Here is a 19,714-nt window from a genome sequence, read left to right as displayed (position 1 = left end):
TGAATGGTCACTAAACAAATTGTTGTAAGTAGAGGACTATGAGTATTGATGTCTACTTTGGATAGCTTTGCCTGCACTGGTTTTTTTTTCTTTTTCTTTTCATGTTATTACATCATGCAGTCAAGTCTCTCTGCTGTGATTGTACGATGGATCCTGAACAATTGTTTCCTTTTGTTTTGAGGATTAAAGATGGCCTTTGTTTTATCCGTGGCTGGTCCCATTCATTTAATTGCAGCTCTCTGTCTTGGATGCCTCGCTACCGTTTGATTGTTTTCGTCCCTAAGTGGTCTGGACTCGCAAAGTTTTTTTTCTCTCTGGTTGTCTTTTATTCGCTCCATTCTCATTTCATTCGAGAATAAAATTTGGGGACGAAAATGGTGTCTGCTAAAAATTTCTCGTCCTTGGGGGGGGGGGGAAATGAAGTCTCACCTTTGAACGAGTTGGAGGGGATGAAAAATAATATTTAGTTGCGGACTGGAACAAATAATGAAAAAAAAAAGATCAGTGAAACCTTGGCCATTCTGCTTAGTTTTTCATTGGAATCTTAAGACAACAACAACAACAATAATAATAATAATACAAAGTTGGAAGGGACCTTGGAGGTCTTCTAGTCCAACCCCCTGCTCAGGCAGGAAACCCTATACCATTTCAGACAAATGGTTGTCCAGTCTCTTAAAAACTTCCAGGGTTGGAGCATCCACCGCTTCTGGAGGCAGGTTGTTCCACTGGTTAATTGTTCAAACTGTTAGGAAGTTTCTCCTTAGTTCCAGGTTGCTTCTCTCCTTGATGAGTTTCCATCCGTGGCTTCTTGTCCTGCTTTCAGGCGCTTTGGAGAACAGCTTGACTGCCTCTTCTTTGGGGCAGCCCCTGAGATATTGGAAGGCTGCTATCATGTCACCCCTGGTCCTTCTCTTCATTAGACTAGACATCCCCAATTCCTGCAACAGTTGTTCATATGTATTTCAGTGTTTTACACACTACCCATAGTTACAATCTTACTAAGTATTAGCTGATTTCCCCCCCCCACTATATGAACGACACACATGCCTCCAGTACCCTAATCATCTTAGTTGCTCTTCTTTGCATCCTTTCCAGAGTCTCAACACCTTTTTTGTAACGTGGTGACCAAAACTGGATGCAGTGTCCCAGGTGTGGCCTTACCAAGGCCTTGTAAAGTGGTCTTAACACTTCAAAGGATCTTGATTCTATCCCTCTTGTTAATGCAGCCAAGCTCATATTTAATTGAACTTCCGCTTGGACTCCAAGCTCTCTTTCACAGGGACTGTTTTTGAGCCAGTACATTTGTACATTTGTACAAAGTATAAGGGGGACGCGGTGGCTCAGTGGGTTAGGACGCTGAGCTTGTCGATCAGAAGGTCGGCAGTTTGGCGGGTCGAATCCCGAGTGCCGCGTAACAGAGTGAGCGCCTGTTACTCGTCCCAGCTTCTGCCAACCTAGCAGTTCGAAAGCACGTAAAAATGCAAGTAGAAAAATAGGGACCACTATGGTGGGAAGGTAACAGCGTTCCGTGAGCCTTTGGCGTCTAGTCATGCCGGCCACATGACCACGGAGATGTCCTCGGACAAGCGCTGGCTCTTCGGCTTTGAAACGGAGAAGAGCACCGGTCCCTAGAGTTGGAAACGACTAGCACGCATGTGCAGGGGAACCTTTACCTTTACCTTTACAAAGTATAAAGCTTTGGTTTCCTCCACACTAAATTTCATAATCTCATTATTTTACCTCGCTTGGTAAGAACAAGCAGCGCGTGAGAAATATTCCTCCTTGCAGGTTAAAAGGGCCTCAGCGTGCATGGAAGACTTAAAATTGGTGGAAAATGAAAGAACAATAAACACAAATAAGGCAAAAGTTTTGACCTACTGCTCGTGAGATTAAAAGAAACATTTGGTTCAACTGTCTGATCTTCCGAGTCAGGAACGAAGGACCCGACAAACAGATTTTGCAAGCTTACAAAAGCGAACTATTCATTCAATAATTTCGAAAATAATCTAGTAAATTTTATGTTGCCTTCTTCGGCATGAAGAGAGGTAGTTCTCGACTTACGACCACGAGGGAGTGTGAAATTCCTGTCGCTAAGCGAGGAGGGCCTTGAGGGAGTTTTGCCCCATTATACGGGCTCCCTTGCCACAGGTCACTTCATTTTTTAATTTAGTAACACCCTTCTTAAGTGAATCTGGCTTTCCCAATGGACTCGTCTTGTCACTTGGTCGCAAAGGTTGATCACCGGGATATTGCAACCGTCATAAATATGAGCCAGGCGCCAAGTGTCTGAATTTTGATCTTGGGATCGCACGGTCACAAGTGTGGAAAAAACGGCCGAAAGTGGCTTTTTTTCAGCGCCGTTCGTAATTGCTGAATTCTGTCTAACAAATGTTACCTCATGAGGTGGAGATCCATGAGATCCAAAACGTTATTCCTGGGATCTGGTCTCTTTGCAGTGCTTTGCTGTCCGTTCCTTGGGGTGGGTAGAGATGGGAGAGGAAGATTTAGCGCCTGGAAAAAGCAGCGTGGCGGTAAACAACTGCATCCGGCAACTCTCGTACTGCAAAAACGACATAAGAGATACCGTGGGCATTTGGGGAGAGGTAAGAAATGTCTCCATTTTGTCTAAGTCAAGGGTCTTCAAACTTGGCCCTTTGATGACTTGTGGACTTCAACTCCCAGAATTCCTCAGCCAGCGTGAGGGAATTATGACCCTTTGATGACTTGTGGACTTCAACTCCCAGAATTCCTCAGTCAGCGTGCCTGGCTGAGGAATTTTGGGAGTTGAAGTTCACAAGCAGGGGTCTTCAAACGTGGCCCTTTGATGACTTGTGGACTTTAATCCCAGAATTCCTCAGCCAGCGTGCCTGGCTGAAGAATTCTGGGAGTTGAAGGCCACAAGTCATCAAAGGGTCAAGTTTGAAGACCCCTGCTGTAAGTCTTCTTTCTTTGTGGCTACCTTGGTTTTCCAGCTTCTTTGAAGGCCAGGCCAATCTTCTCCATGAGATGGTCATTTGTGTGTGTGTGTGTGTGTGTGTGTGTGTGTGTGTTTGTGTGTGAATAGACAACGCCCATACTTTCTTGATCGTATTTGTATTTTGGGTGGAAAGATGGTAGACAAAAGCAACTTCTCTCTGGCTTTTGCCATTAGTGATGGTGATGGGAACCAGAGGCCTTCACGGTTCTAGGAAAGCCTCAGGGGAACGCTTCCTGCATGGGAACTCCCAAATGGGTCACCTTCAACTCCCAGAATTCCCCAACTACTGTGGCTATTGCAGGGAATTCTGGGATCTGAACTCCGCATCAAGTTGTGATCTTTTGATTTAGACCGGGGGTCTAGATTTAGACCTTAAGCAATTTGTGGACTTCAACTCCCAGAATTCCCCAGCCATCAGTAGTAGAAGCTGCACTATGTACCTGCAGCAAACCCTAATCCCTTCTGGCGCTGATGATGGTTACCTGCATTCTTACCAAGCATTTTTACCAGCATTGTCCTTGGTGCTCTCTGAATTTGGTGATTTTCTTGCGGACATTTCATGACCCAAGTAGGTAACATCATCAGTACTAGAAGAGAGGGGGGATTCACTCTGATGATGTTACCTAGTTGGGTCACGAAACATCTGCAAGAAAACCACCCAAGCTCGGAGAGCACCAAGGCCCCCATGGTTATATTTTTCTTAAACACTCCTCCCCCTCCTTTTGAAATAATTGTTGCAGGGTGAAAAAGATTTGTGCTGAGTATAATTTTTCCTTCCTTCCTTCCTCTCTCTCTTTTCACTTAGGGAAAAGACATGTATCTTATCCTGGAGAACGATATGCTAAATTTGGTTGACCCCATGGATCGTAGTATTCTTCATTCCCAGCCCATTGTCAGCATCAGAGTTTGGGGAGTCGGTCGAGATAATGGCCGGTAAGTTTGAAATATATTTTGCCTTTCTTTACGAGATGGACAGTTGTTAATGCAGGCACGTCAGACAAACGTAGCCCCCAATATCCTATTGAATGTATCTCTATGTCCTCATTGTTGTGTGACTCAATTGCCTTTTTAAGTATGTTAAGTATGTTACAGTTTATCATTACATGGTGATACCTCAAAAACACCTGCTGTCGTCTTCTCCATCTGCTTTTCTGGGACAGCCATGGAGAAATGTTTCATTTTAGCATCTAATTCTGATAGTAGGGACTAGATGCTTGCTGAACTGGGTCTGTAGGATGCGATTTGAAGAAATGGTGACTCAGGAACATCAAGAGATGGTAATAAATATATTCTATTCCAGGGTTCCTCAACCTTGGCAACTTTCAAGATAGGTAAATAGAACGACCTGCCTCCAGAAGGTGTGAATGCTCCAACACTGGAAATTTTTAAGAAGAGACTGGACATCCATTTGTCTGAAATGGTATAGGGTTTCCTGCCTGAGCAGGGGGTTGGACTAGATGACCTCCAAGGTCCCTTTCAACTTGTCTTCTTCTTCTTCTTCTTCTTCTTCTTCTTCTTCTTCTTCTTCTTCTTCTTCTTCTTCTTCTTCTTCTTCTCCTCCTCCTCCTCCTCCTCCTCCTCCTCCTCCTCCTCCTCCTCCTCCTCCTCCTCCTCCTCCTCCATTTTAAAGATTAGGACATATTCATTTTTCTAAGTTACCTCCTTGCTCCTTGTGCAAACCGTTCAGCTGCTAACTAACTAACATTTTCAGCTGCCATTGAACCCTACGCTCTGTGCCATATTTGATTTATTTGGGGGGGGGGGGTTTGGTGTCAATGAGAAAACACTTGATCTTGTGTCTTGAAGTACGTTGGCAAAGTCTTGATGTATTTTCAAAAAGCGCTGGGATTAAAAGCTCTTGGGGCTTCAGGTGTCTTTTTGATGCTTCAAGTGTTATGTTTAACGGAGTGAGCAAGATTCCTTTTTATCTTGTCATGAAAAGGCAGCTTACAAAGGAGTTGATAGAAGCGAAATCCTGTCTACAACGTGGGCCTTCAAAAGTCCTTTCCCACAATATCAGAGCAACGAAGAATCTTAAATCTTCCTCTTGCATCGTCAATCATTCGTTCTTCTTCCGGTCAACAATGGACAAATTATTTATAGATTAGATTAGATAACCTTTATTGTCATTATTTTTAATGTCGGCACGACGGCACACTGGTTTTTTTTTAAAAAAAACATATGTAGTCCTTGATTTTTCAACAGTTTGCTTAGTGACTGATCAAAGTTACAATTTAGGACCGTTTTTCACCCTTACGACCGTTGCCAGCGTCCCCCATGGTCACGTGATGTATATCCGGATGCTTGACAACTGACTCACATTTATGACGGTGGCAGTGTTGTGACGTCACATGACCCCCTTTTGCCACCTTCTGAGAATCGGAGCCGATGAGGGAAGCCGGTTCACTAACTTAACCGCTGCAACGATTCGCTTAACCAATGTGGAGGAAAAGTCATAAAGTGGGACAAAACCCACTTAACAAATGTTTCACTTAGCAATGTAAATTTGGGGCTCCGTCTTAGTCGTAAATTGAGGACGACCTGTAGGAGCAGTTTAGCAGTGAAGGCTTTGTAATCTGTTTTGCATGTGTTCTGCATCTACATAACAACCCTATATTTCCCTCTTCTTCCCCCCCCCCCCCCGCATCAAATCCTATATCAGTTTAGCACCCGATAAAGTGAGCCCTGGATCTCAAAAGCTTGAGCCTTCTAATAAAATGGGTTAATCCCCAAAAGGTCTGGCCTTCTGATCTTGGATAATAAAGCACCATTTCTGAAGCTTGACCACTTTAAGACATGCGGATTGCAACTCCCAGAATCCCCCAGCCAGTATCTCTCTCTCTCTCTCTCTCTCTCTCTCTCTCTCTCTCTCTATATATATATATATATATATATATATATATATATATATATATATATATATATATATATATATATATATATAGTATATCTATATCTACATCTATCTATATATCTTATCTATATTTATATCGTCAGTCTATCTATCTTAGCTATCTATATCTATCATCTATATATCTCTATATCGTCTGTCTATCTCTATCTCTTATCTATTTATATCTATATCTTATCTATATATCTATATATCTGTCTATATATCTCTATCCTCTATATATCTCTATATTGTCTGTATCTATCTATCTATCTATCTATCTATCTATCTATCTATCTATCTATCTATCTATCGTCTTGTCTGCCTGCCTGCCTGCCTGCCTGCCTACTGTCTGTCTGTCTGTCTGTCTATCTATCTATCTATCTATCTATCTATCTATCTATCTATCTATCTATCATCTATTTATTATTTGTTAAATTTATTGCCCAGAGTACCCCCATGGCGAATCGGGCAGCAAATAAATTTTAACAAATAAATCATACGCACATGCTTACATTCATACATAAATGATCTTTCTTTTTCTTTTTTTAATAGTAGCGTCAAACAATATCATTTAAGTCTTTTCTGGACAAAGGAAGTGATTGCACAATGAATGCTGTGCAAAGCCACGTGTATTTCTTTGGCAGAGTGGTTTTTTTTTTTACACTTTGATCCCGGGCCCTTAATAGTTAATTCGAGCAGCCGATCCAACGGGAGAGAGAGGGACCTTTTAATAATAGATGTATGACGATGGGGCAGGGCGAAGCAGGAGGAGTGGCTGAGATCTTTTCCTAGACAGAGAGAGGCGTGGGATTTTTTTAAATCTTTATTTTGTTTTGTTTTGTTTTATTATTATTTTATCTTATCATTTTATTATCATTTTATTTTATTTTATTATTCTTTTATTTTTTTATTTTATTCTATTTATTGTTTTATTCTATTTATTTTATTTTATTATTTTTATTTTAGAGCGGTTTTTAAAGCAAGGAGGAAGCCGGGGCACTGCATCCCACCCCTGAGCCAAGTGGGAATTGGAACATCTGGCGGGAGAGTTGATGGGTCCAACTTGATGCGGAAGGAATGAGCTGTCAGCCCCACTCCCCGGGGGGGGGCTTAATACGAGAGAAGCTCCAAAAGAGGGGTGGGGACTGGGTTGAGGAAGGGGAGGGTGGGGTGACTGTGCTTTGTGCTATCTGATTTCTAGCAAAGGTCTGAAGGGGGGCTGAATTGGGGAAGCCAGGCGGACCCTAACCCTCCTTAGCTGTTGCTTGGACCTGCCGGCTGAGAACACACACACACACACACACACACACACACACACACACACAGAGACATCCTTATTTGTCGCTCTTAAAAGAGTCAGAAACTTATAGAAGAGCAGCGCTGGGTGTGTGCTGAATAAGCAAAGCACAAACGGCCTCTTTGTCCTGCCTTCCTTCCCGGAGACTGAGCAGAGCGAGGCTTTGCTGGCTGAGGGACTCCGCGGTCCTTCTCCTCCAAAGTGCGATAAAAAGGCAGAGAATGCCTCCCGTTTTGTTTCCGGAGACATGGCACTTAACGGCCGCTGGACAGGAGTAGCTGGACCCACGTTGCGCTGTGAGTAGAGTCCCACCTCCGCCTTTGCGCTCTCTCTCTCTCTCTCTCTCTCTCTCTCTCTCTCTCTCTCTCTCTCTCTCTCTCTCTCTCTCTCTCTTTCTCTCTCTCTCTCTCTCTCTCCCCCTCCCTCTTGCAAAAGCCAGCAGGGAATGGAGGGTCTTGCTCCACGAAGACCCCTCTGACATTCGGCAGCTGTTGTGGTTTATTATCTGGTAGGAGACCTTCTCTCTCTCTCTCTCTCTCTCTCTCTCTCTCTCTCTCTCTCTCTCTCTCTCTCTCTCTCTGTGTGTGTGTGTGTGTGTGTGTGTGTGTGTGTGTGTGTGTGTGTTGGGGCAGGCTGTGATGGGGCTGGGTTTGGGGGGTGGGTTTCAGCAATCGGCTGGCTGAAATTGGCACCTTGGTTGACAATTCTGCTCTTTAGGGTTCAGGGGTCAAGACTGGGGAGAAAAGGTTGAAATGGCCAGTATGGATAGGACAGGGGGGGAGGCTCAGCTAATCTCAATGTACACATGTTGTACTTTGACAATAAAGGTTTATTTATTATACAACGACATTGCGATGTGCAGAGAGCCAGGCTGGTGGCCTACCTGGTGGGGTTGGTGTTTGTGTGATTAGATTAGATGCTGGGTGCCTATGTTCCGGTTCTTGGGCATTTCGGTCTTTCATTGGATAGGCGCGCATGGAAAACCATCCTTTTGCAGCCTTTGCTTGAGGGATTGCACCCTCTTGGGTTGCCAATGAATTTTTAATAACCGCCAGAGCCTGGCGCTTGGCACGTGGGAGACCCACAAACGCACCCCGAGATAAATAAAGCCTCTTTCCTTTGAACCAAAGGACAAAATACACACTCTTCCTGTGTGTAGATGATTAAAATAAGTGATGCGTCTCAGCTTCCTTTATCCTTCCTATATGTGCTGCAGGATGCAAAATGCAGAGGGGCCTTATGGATGCGTTAAATGATAAATATCTAGGAAACCTCGTGGAGATGTTGGAGAGGGCCACTCTTCTTTTCTTTCTTTTGCTCACGTGTTGAGAAATTTCCGCTTTTAACTATGGTCTATCCTTATGTATTGGCTTCCCAAGTGTGAACGATAAAAAATTACTGACTTTTTGCTGTAATGTAATCCAATCCGTAGCAAATTGCACAAAGCCATGACTTTAATTATGTCTTTAGAGCGGTTACTTCACCATTAACATAACTCAGCGACAATGAGAAAGCAGGGGCTGTTTTATTATTAATTTCTGAAATGTATTTTGGGAGGGGAGGCACACATATTGTAAATAATTTATTCCGGCAATGGAAAGCCTTTCTTTCTTTCTTTCTTTCTTTCTTTCTTTCTTTCTTTCTTTCTTTCTTTCTTTCTTTTTTTCCTTCCTTCCATCGTTCCTTCCTTCCTTCCTTCCTTCCTTCCTTTCTTTCTTTCTTTCTTTCTTTCTTTCTTTCTTTCTTTCTTTTTTCCTTCCTTCCTTCCTTCCTTCCTTCCTTTCTTTCTTTCTTTCTTTCTTTCTTTTTCTTCCCTTCCTTCCTTCCTTCCTTCCTGTCTCTTTTCCTTCCTTCCTTTCTTTCTTTCTTTCTTTCTTTCTTTCTTTCTTTCTTTCTTTCCCTTCCTTTCTTCCTTCCTTCCTTCCTTCCTGTATCTTTTTCTTCCTTCCTTCCTTCCTTCCTTCCTTCCTTCCTTCCTTCCTTTCTTTCTTTCTTTCTTTCTTTTCCTTCCTTCCTTCCTTCCTTCCTGTCTCTTTTCCTTCCTTCCTTCCTTCCTTCCTTCCTTCCTTCCTTCCTTTCTTTCTTTCTTTCTTTCTTTCTTTCTTTCTTTCTTTTTCTTTCTTTCTTTCCCTTCCTTCCTTCCTTCCTTCCTTCCTTCCTTCCTTCCTTCCTTCCTTCCTGTCTCTTTTCCTTCCTTCCTTCCTTCCTTCCTTCCTTCCTTCCTTCCTTCCTTCTTTCTTTCTTTCTTTCTTTCTTTCTTTCTTTCTTTCTTTCTTTCTTTCTTTCTTTCCTTTTTTGCTAACTTAATCTGGGCTCTATATTTTGAATATATACATCACTTTTGAAAGCCGGGCATGTAATTTTTCAAAAGATGCCCCAGATCTGTAACTGTTTAATACTGCATCTGGGCTAAACATAAAAAGAGGACTTACTGATTTGTGACACAAATTAATGATTAGAAAATGCGGGTGTCTGATTAGATCTTTAAAAACTGTTATTGTGGAACTTTGTTCAGGCTGCGTTTGATTCTGTGTCATTCTGTTAGTTCCTCTAGTGAAGAGGAGGCAGAAAGTTATCATAATTGTGCCCATCGGTTCAGACTGGAAGAGGGGGGAAAAATGATTTGGAACATGTGTGGATAGGCACGTAGCACCTGTCAGAAATTCTTCAAATCAAAGCATGCTCCTTCTGTAGCTGCAAAAATCAGCCCTACAATCCCAGGAAAATACATACTGTAGCTCTACTTTAAGGAGGAGTTGAGCTGTGCTAGGTAGCATCTTCATGGTCCCAAACACTTTGTATTCCACAAATCCAAAACCTAGCACAGATCTGATCACAATATTCTTATCTTCAAAAGTTGGCGGGGAAGGAGGATCAGTGTCTGACGCTCAAGATTCATATCGCAGAAGAGGCATTGTGTAAATACCTTGGGTGGGGGGGGGGAAATGCAATGACAGCATGAATTTATCAAGGCAGATTTTTTAAAAAAAGAAAGTGCCCCAATAACTTCTCCAGTGGATCAGGGGTATGCTGTGGACATAATGTATCTTGATTTCAGCAGAACATTAGATCAAGTATCATAGGACATATAATTTGGGCTAAAGGATATGCGCTTCCAATGAAGGAGGATATTTGCAGCTCAAGGTTGAAATGAAGGGTGGCGGGTGGTCTCTGAGCTTGCTTGTTTTCTTGCAGACGTTTCGTGACTCAAACTAGGTAACCTCGTCAGTGCTACTCCTTCCAACGTTACTTAGTTAGATGCTGAAGCTCTAGAAAAAGGGCAGAGAAGAGCAACCAAGATGATAAGGAATGGAATGGAATGGAATGGAATGGAATGGAATGGAATGGAATGGAATGGAATGGAATGGAATGGAATAGAATAGAATAGAATAGAATAGAATAGAATAGAATAGAATAGAATAGAATAGAATGGAATGGAATGGAATGGAATGGAATGGAATGGAATGGAATGGAATGGAATGGAATGGAATGGAATGGAATAGAATAGAATAGAATAGAATAGAATAGAATAATAGAATAGAATAGAATGAATATAGGAATGAAGAATAGAATAGAATATAGGAATGAAGAATAGAATAGAATTAATAGAATAGAATAGAATAGAATAGAATAGAATAGAATAGAATAGAATGAATATAGGAATGAAGAATAGAATAGAATAGAATAGAATAGAATAGAATAGAATAGAATAGAATAGAATAGAATAGAATGAATATAGGAATGAAGAATAGAATAGAATAGAATATAGGAATGAAGAATAGAATAGAATAGAATAGAATAGAATAGAATAGAATAGAATAGAATAGAATAGAATAGAAGCTGGAAGGGACCTTAGAGGTCTTCTAGTCCAACCCCCTGCTCAGGCAGGAAACCCTAAACCATTTCAGACAAATGGTTACTATTTCAGAGAAATATTAAATAATACAAAAGAAACACATTCAAAATACATTTTCCCGTACATAATTTGGTCCTGAATGTTTCTCTTCATTTTGGCCAATTAATTTCTTTTTATTTCAGTCTTTCCCCCCCCCTTCCGTTTAATTGTCTCTGATTCTTGGAGATTGCCTGGACAACCTTGCAGTTTTTTCGGCAAGGTCGGCCAAAGCAATAAAACTGGCTATAAATGTCAAGGAATTTGCACTGCTGTGTTTTTAAAAGCATCCAAGGGACTATCTGGGAGTGACTGTGGTTACAATAAATTGGACAACACATCTAGAGATATCCAGAGGCTTGCCAAGATGAGGAAAGTTGCGGGAGGGGGGGGAGGCTGTGAGTAGCTCCCACATTTTGTAGACAAGGCAGTGGAAAAATTGGAGCCAGCGGTGTGCTGCAGCTGCCAAGAAAGCCAACGCAATCCTAGGCTGCATCAACGGAGGGATGGTTTCAAGTGTTAGTTTCGCTTTATAATGCTTCGGTAAGACCACACTTGGAATATTGTGTCCAGTTTTGGTCACCATGATATAAAAAAGATGCTGAAGCTCTAGAAAAAGGGCAGAGAAGAGCAACCAAGATGATGAATGGAATGGAATGGAATAGAATGGAATGGAACGGAATAGAATAGAATAGAATAGAATAGAATTAGAATAGAATAGAATAGAATGGAATGGAATGGAATGGAATGGAATGGAATGGAATGGAATTAGAGAATAGAATAGAATAGAATAGAATAGAATAGAATAGAATAGAATAGAATAGAATAGAATAGAATAGAATAAGAAGAGAGAAGAGAAGAGAAGAGAAGAGAAGAGAATAGGAGAGAAGAGAAGAGGATAGAAGAGGATAGAATAGAATAAGAAGAGAGAAGAGAAGAAAAGAGAATAAGAGAGAATAGAATTGGAGAGAATAGAATAGATTAGAATAAGAGAATAGAATAGAATAAGAGAATAGAATAGAATAAGAATAGAATAGAATGGAATGGAATGGAATGGAATGGAATAGAATAGAATAGAATTACATAATAGAATAGAATAGGAGAGAATAGAATAGAATAAGAGAGAATAGAATGGAATAGAATAGAATAGGAGAATAGAATAGAATAGAATAGAATAGAATTACAGGATAGCATAGAATAAAAAATAATATAGAATAGAATAGAATAGAATAAGAAGAAAAAATGGTACATGGTCTCCTGCTTAAGCAATGGGTTGGACTAGAAAGATGACCTACAAGGCCCCTTACAACTCTGTTATTCTATTCTAGCATGTTGAGTTGGCCTATGTTTCAACTCAGACCAGGTTGAGGAACCACGTCAGGCCACTAGCTGATAGTCCATAATTCTGTAAATTTGGGTGACGTTTAGTCTTCCATGAGTATATTAAACTATTCTTGAGAGTCTTAGAGACTAACCCTAAAAAACAGCCTTGAAGACCAATATTTCAGGCAAAAAAAAAGCCACATGCAAATCAACACAGACATTAAGCCAGATGCTAATCTCAGCGTTCCAAGACTCGCTGGGGCCCTTGCGCTGTCAGAAAATGTAAATCGGTTGCCTTGATGGGGGTCGAGTCTTGGTGGTGACAATCACTGCACCATAGGGCTGGTAAACATTTACCCTGAACATGGTTGTGTCAGCCAGACCTGGGCCATTACGACTTGCCTTTGTAAATTTGGGGTGCTTGCTGGATTTTCCCTTTGGAAAAAAAAATATGCACCCAGATATTTAAGGCTCTTAAATAGCGGCATGGTGGCCGAGAGGTGGAACTCTCGCCTCACAGCCACGAGGTTGTGAGTTCGATCCTAGGTAGCGGCAGATATTTTTCTCTCTGAGCGCAATGAGTAATTGTCTGCTGTGAACTCCGCGTAGGCATCGGGAAGGGCATCCAGCCTGTCAATGCTCAGCTCCAATCAGTTGCCCCAACCCCATCTGGAAGCAAGAGATTGCAGGTTTCTTTAAAGAAAAAAAAAAGAATAAGGCCCTTGTAGGGCTTAAATGTTACAGCCATCAATTCTCCAGGGGTGGTAATGAGGAACAGGCCTTTCATAAAACCGTTAGTTTCATTGTAGTTAATCGCTATTTGCTTCTCCTCCTTGTTGGCAAGGAAACAAAGGCTCCCTCTGAGGCTGGCTTGCGCTTTGGGTCATTCAACTAAATCAAACCCTTTAAATACATTGAGAGATTCTCGGGGGTGGGGGTGGACGTATTAGTCAGGCTGCCTACCCTGCTGCATTGGAGTTGGGTAGGAAAGGAGAGAGAAAAAAAATGTATCTCAACAACGCAACAAAACAATTTTCAGAGGGCGACCACTGAGTAACAGCTCGGCTCCTGAGTGTTTCTGATGAGGTCATACGTTGTGATGTTTTTGTTGTTGTTAGCTGCGAAGTCATGTCCGACCCATCGCGACCCTATGGACAACATTCCTCCAGGCCTTCCTGTCCTCTACCATCTTCTGGAGTCCATTTAAGCTCACGCCTACTGCTTTGTGATATTGCAGGGATGTAAATGCAACTCTAGTCTTTGTGGGTTGTTAAGACAAATCACCCAGGGACCTTTAAAATTCCTTCCTTCCTTCCTTCCTTCCTTCCTTCCTTCCTTCCTTCCTTCCTTCCTTCCTTCCTTCCTTCCTTCCTTTTCTTGACATGATGTGGCTGGCCACGCAGAAGCAGAATAATGGCTAGGCCTGGTGCATTGTACGATTAGACAGATGTGCTATTAAGTATGGACCTGAAGCAGCTACCAAGTAGTAAAATTGGCTCTTTTTCTTCCACGGGGTGAATGCCATGATTTAGCTCTTACAGCCACAAATATCCGTGGGGTTCTCAGCCTAACATCCACAAGCCAGTGGATTATTGAGTAAGCCTTTCCCATTATTAGTCAAATTGAAACTTAAGCCAGACAAAAGAAGGAAGACAGATGAAATGTTTTGCGTGACTTATCAGAATTCCGTTTTTAATACTCTGAAGTTAAGAGTGTTAGACTGAAATTTCAGCTTTAGCCTGGTGTGTTGCCTCATACCCTCTAGCCAAGTTTTATGGAGTCCATTAGAATATTTGTCTGACTGGAATTAGTTCAGTTGCTATTCTTGTACCTTTGGGCATTTTAAATGTTTTCAATCATTAGACCGTGAATATATTACTTATCAGTCAATAAACCTGCCTTCAATTTGTGGTTTTTAGATCAAAGCATTGAGTTGCCTGGCTTAAGTTTGTAGGATGATAACTGTGTGAATGCAGTCACCAAAAACTGCAGGAGTTCATTTACTTTTTTTTTTAATGATTGGGAATATCAAAGCTTTCCAGCTAGGAATGAAATTCATTATTTGCAGAATGTACTTGAAGGAATTGTTTGGTGGAGCGGTGGGCTAATGCCTCCTTAAGTAACACCAGCTGCCTGCAATTAGTGCAGGTTCGAGTCCCACCAGGCTCAAGGTTGACTCAGCCTTCCATCCTTCCCAGGTAGGTAAAATGAGGACCCAGATTGTTGGGGGCAATTAAGCTGACTTTGTAATAATGCCGCTTGGGGGGAGGAAAGCCCTAATAAAAGCAGGCATATACATAGAATGAAGGCTACTGCTAAGCTTGTAAGCCGCCCTGAGTCTTCGGAGAAGGGCGGGATATAAATGGGATTTTTTAAAAAAATGAGGGATCACTTCTATACCAAGAATTTGTAATGTTATTTCGACTTGTTACCTTAAGCCGCTGACTTTGCTGCCGCAATAAATCTAATATCATAAATCCTTCTTTTGAAATTTCACAGCTGTTTTTATCACACTTTAGTCTATTAATTACGGTATATAGATAGGAAATCCTGTGTCATTACTCTTTCAATGGTTTGATAATGTAATTCTACTGAAATTATTATTATTATTGATCATCGCACAGTCAGCCAGATGTTCAGACTGGATTTGGCATTTTTGTCTACCTATCGAGTCCTCATCAAGGACCTGGGATAGGCAGATGTGGATGTTTGATGGTATTACAGATCTCGTTGCAGGATGGAAGCAGTTCCTATTATTATTATTATTATTATTATTATTATTATTATTATTATTATTATTATTATTATTATTATTATTATTATTTATTACCCACATCAGTTTTCTTCAGAAAACGCATTAACGTTTGATTACAAGAATAAAAAGTCATTTCCTATATCCATGAAGTGTTATAAATGTATGGTGATGTTTGAAAACAGTCTTGTTATACCAGTAGGAAGTGTTAACAAATGTACATTATTTTAGGGAGTCTGTGTCAGATATAATACTGACTTTGGTTTCAAGAGAAAACAACCTACTGAACAGGCTTAAAAATTTAGGAGAGGGGGGAAAAAAGAAACGAACCAATTTGTATTTTGTAAGCATAATATCCAGCCTTAACTTATGCATCTTTTTTCTCTTACTGTAATAACTAATAACATGAATGTTTCCATATGTGTGTGTGTGTGTCTGTGTGTCTGTGTGTGTATGTAGGTTGTAGGTCGGTCGGTCTTGGCGTATTCGGGTCTTTTCCTGTGTAAGATTGAGGGTGTCTTGCTGACGTTTCGACAAGGTCCCAGCACGAAGCCCAAGACACCAGCCTGAAGATGACGAGTGGGACCTCGTCAAAACGTCGCCAACACACCCTCAATCTTACACGGGAAAAGACCCGAATATGCCAAGACCTACATACTAAGCCTTGGTGGAGCAGTGGGCTAATGCCTCCTTAAGTAACCCCAGCTGCCTGCAATTAGTGCAGGTTCGAGTCCCACCAGGCTCAAGGTTGACTCAGCCTTCCATCCTTCCCAGGTAGGTAAAATGAGGACCCAGATTGTTGGGGGCAATTAAGCTGACTTTGTAATAATGCCGCTGGGGGGGGGGGGAAAGCCCTAATAAGCAGGCATATACATAGAATGAAGGCTACTGCTAAGCACCTTGGTTTGTGCTTCTTAGATTGTAAGCCGCCCTGAGTCTTCGGAGAAGGGCGGGATATAAATGGGATTAAAATAAAATTAAAATAAATAAATACCTGTACAAAAAAAACCCCAGCAGCTTTCTTTCATAATCAGCACAGAATCCAGGTGTTCCCCCTTGAAAAGAGGGGAGGGGGGAAGGGAAGGATTTGCTGTAGCATAAATGCATTACTTATTCATTTGTTTTGACGGTTGTCCCTTTCCACACGAACTCCTCTTGGAAAGCGCAACCAGAAGCATCTGTCGTCTGTTTCCCCTATGTGTCTGTGATATTTTAAGCTCATCCTTCGTGTGTGTTGCCTGCCACTCAGCTGATCGTCCGCAGGCCTCATGATAGCTTCCAAAAATATTTGAAAACCTGGACAACTTAGATGTTGTCCAGTCTTAGCGAAGGGACAAGCGGAAGGGGAGGGCCAGAGGGGCTGATCTCTGCTTTTCCTAACTCTTCTCTGCTCTGTTTTTCCATGCTTTTCCGGATTCAGAGAAAGGTAAAAACAGCTGCTTTTTTTTTCCCCACCCACCCCCCACCCCCACCCCCTCTCTTATTTCACTTCCTTGCCTACTTTTCGTCCTTCTCTTGTCCTGTTGCTGATCGGATGAAAGTCCGTGGGTCTCTTGAAGTGGTCTCAGGTTTGTTTCTGATCCCCTTCTAAGAGAGTAAGAAAATGAGAATTAAAGCCATTTGTCTTGGGGGAGGGGGGAAAGGAAGGGGGAGGGGGGTTTCTCGTTCCCTTTGCTCATTTCTCAATAATCTATTCAGCCCCTATCCTTGCATTCCAACAGGGCAGAAATTTAAACCACGTTTTTCCCCCACCTTAATTTTCAGTCTAGGCGTACACTGTAGACTTAGGACACAGGTGTCTAGTCCATTCGTAAGAAGGACGGCCGGGGTGTGTGTGTGGAAACGAAAGAAAAGGTGGATATACTTGCCTCTGTAGATCGATAGAAGGCGATCCTTTGGCAGAATAGGGTCCTCCTCCTCCTCCAGCTCAGCGGATCTGGTTCAGAAGACTGTGGAACCTTCTAGAAGGGATTTCACGACTGAGAGTTGCAGAAGAATGGTGCACCACCAGGAGAAGAACGAGATGCTCCTCGATTCTCAGTCTTTGTTTCCTTGGGATGAAATCTGGACCTGGGGGGATGCTCGCAAAACTTGCAGAGAGCGGAAACCCCCACAAAGCTGCGTTATGACTTTAGACCCCACTAACATCTCATGAGGGACGTGGTGGCGCAGTGGGTTAGGACGCTGAGCTTGTCGATCAGAAGGTCGGCAGTTTGGCGGGTCGAATCCCGAGTGCCGCGTAGCAGAGTGAGCGCCTGTTACTCGTCCCAGCTTCTGCCAACCTAGCAGTTCGAAAGCATGTAAAAATGCAAGTAGAAAAATAGGGACCACTCCGGTGGGAAGGTAACAGCGTTCTGTGCGCCTTTGGCATCTAGTCATGCCGGCCACATGACCACGGAGACGTCCTCGGACAAGCGCTGGCTCTTCGGCTTTGAGACGGAGATGAGCACCGGCCCCTAGAGTCGGAAACGACTAGCACGCATGTGCGGGGGAACCTTTACCTTTACCTTAACATCTCATGTCTTCCGTTTGCAAAAGAGGTGATGAGGCTGGGTAGAGCTAGGAAAAAGCACGACGTAGCATAACCCTCCAAGAGGGTCAAAAGGTCCCACGGGACCACGAGTCTGGTTTGCAAAGTCACTGAATTAAGCCAGGGATTGTAGATCAGGAAGACGCGGGGCGGCCTTGCTCAGATTTTTATACGAAACTGTAAAGTGCTTTTCAAAGTGAAAACTCTCTCGAAATGTGCCTGTTATGGCTCTGGTTCCGTCATGTTTTCGTTAATAGAAATTTATAGCAGCTTTCAGGTTGCATTTAATGGGCAGATAGATCTTCAAGGGAAATTAGCGCAATAAGAGGCACCCACTGGGCAAACGGCAGGTAAATTATTTTTATGTCATCACGTTGAGCTATTGTTGCACAGTTAAATAGTGCTTAATTGGTTGCTAAATACTGTAAGTGTGGTTATCCAAGCGTTAACATTGATTTTTCCAATAATTCCAGATCCTTACCATTTGCAAGCATAAAAATAAATGAATTAGAAGTCTTTGCTGCTTGTTTATAACTCCTTTTTATTCTCCTGGGTTGTTGTTTTTTTTTCTTTTGCACCAAGCCAGTTAGAGTTATTTAAATTAAAAGGAACCCCTTAACTTGTTAAACTAGTCAGGTAAAACAAGCCACAGTATTGTTTCTAACCGTGTTTCACTTGGTCATCTTTTACAGTTTGTTTTCTGGTTGTACTACACGCACAAATGGTTTAATTTGATGTTGCAGAATTACTGTTAACCAGGTATCGTGTTTGCTAGCCTGACACCATCCAGAACCTGCAACCAACTAAGGCTAAAAATTATAGTCCCTAACAACTGTGGCAAGAAAGCTCGTGTAAAGTTTGCAATAGCGGCAAATATCTGTAGCCCGGGTGTAGGATGAGGGCGAACGTTCATACTCCGAGCTTCTGGGTTGGTTTCCAGATGTTTTGTTTACCAGGCTAGGTAAGATCTTCAGGGATGTTTCGGGCATGTCACTGTCGGTGTTCTTCTGTTGATAAGGGCTTCAGGTGTGTGGGTGTGTTGAGTGAGGGCCTTGTGGGTCTTAGTGTAAAGTATCTGCGTAAGGGAGTATTAGATGTTAGCTCTTGCAAGGGTGTAGGACAGGGGTAGGCAACCTTGGCTCTTTTATGACTCGTGGACTTCAACTCCCAGAATTCCTGAGCCAGCATGGGGGAAACTTTGGCCCCTTCATGACTCGTGGACTTCAACTCCCAGAATTCCTGAGCCAGCATGGGGGAAACTTTGGCTCCTTCATGACTCTTGGACTTCAACTCCCAGAATTCCTGAGCCAGCCACGTTGAGGGGAAAGGGGGAGGTTTCCAAGCTGAGCCATGCTGGCTCAGGAATTCTGGGAGTTGAAGTCCACGAGTCGCAAAAGAGCCAAGGTTGCCTACCCCTGGTGTAGGACATAGTATTTGGGTTTTCTTTTAGGGCTGTTCACGATGACAAAAACGTTCCTCCTTTTACATGGAGGTGTCTTGTTCAGATATAAATGTATTATTTATAGAAAGCTAGACAGGCTTAGTGGCTCTCCAGATAGATCCCCTGGAGGCCAATGAACAGCTGCCATCACTTTATTATCTTACAGCTTTGAACCTGGAGTAGGCAAAAGAAGCAAGAACTGCCTCTCCACCTTTAGGGCTGCTCTGAACCAGCTTGTAAATGGCTGCACAGTCATTTAATGTAACTTAGAAAATCACAGATCCTTTCTTCGGCACTTTGCACAGAAGATTTCATAAGAGCTTTAGCAGATTGTGCCCCAAATGCATCATCTTCTCTACAGGGGGCCCTCGCTGCTCTCTGAGTTTAGTTGTTTTCTTGCAGATGTTTTTGGTGGGAGACGGTGAGCATGCTAGACCAAACCAGGTCCAAAAAAGTGCTAAAGCAGAGTTCCCCAACGCTTCCAGCTTTGATGACCGGCAAGGGGAAAAGAAGATGGTTTGTGCAAGGGACCGGCACGTGGGCCTGCTGCTCACACAAATGGAGTGTATGCATGCCCGTGCTCACCCACTGCTTGTGCAAGTGAGGATG

General features: G+C 42.5%; 1 protein-coding gene across 12 annotated transcripts in view; it reads left to right on the top strand.

Moving 5' to 3' along the window:
- The window catches only part of APBB2 (amyloid beta precursor protein binding family B member 2), a 99,689-nt gene that overhangs the window by 68,329 nt on the left and 11,646 nt on the right, over positions 1 to 19,714 (top strand). For 9 of the 12 annotated variants that reach the window (XM_083367649.1, XM_083367647.1, XM_083367648.1 and 6 more), the window contains 2 exons: positions 2,457 to 2,603; positions 3,783 to 3,910. In XM_083367649.1, coding sequence (XP_083223775.1) covers positions 2,457 to 2,603; positions 3,783 to 3,910 — 275 coding nt within the window. Of the gene's footprint in view, positions 1 to 2,456; positions 2,604 to 3,782; positions 3,911 to 16,507; positions 16,561 to 16,665; positions 16,730 to 19,714 lie in introns of those variants that run through there. The other 3 variants (XM_083367639.1, XM_083367640.1, XM_083367641.1) reach the window with 3 other exon arrangements.

This window comes from Vipera ursinii (assembly GCF_947247035.1).
Source record: "Vipera ursinii genome assembly, chromosome: 7".
Taxonomy (NCBI): domain Eukaryota; kingdom Metazoa; phylum Chordata; class Lepidosauria; order Squamata; family Viperidae; genus Vipera; species Vipera ursinii.
This window is presented reverse-complemented; position numbering and strand designations above follow the sequence as displayed.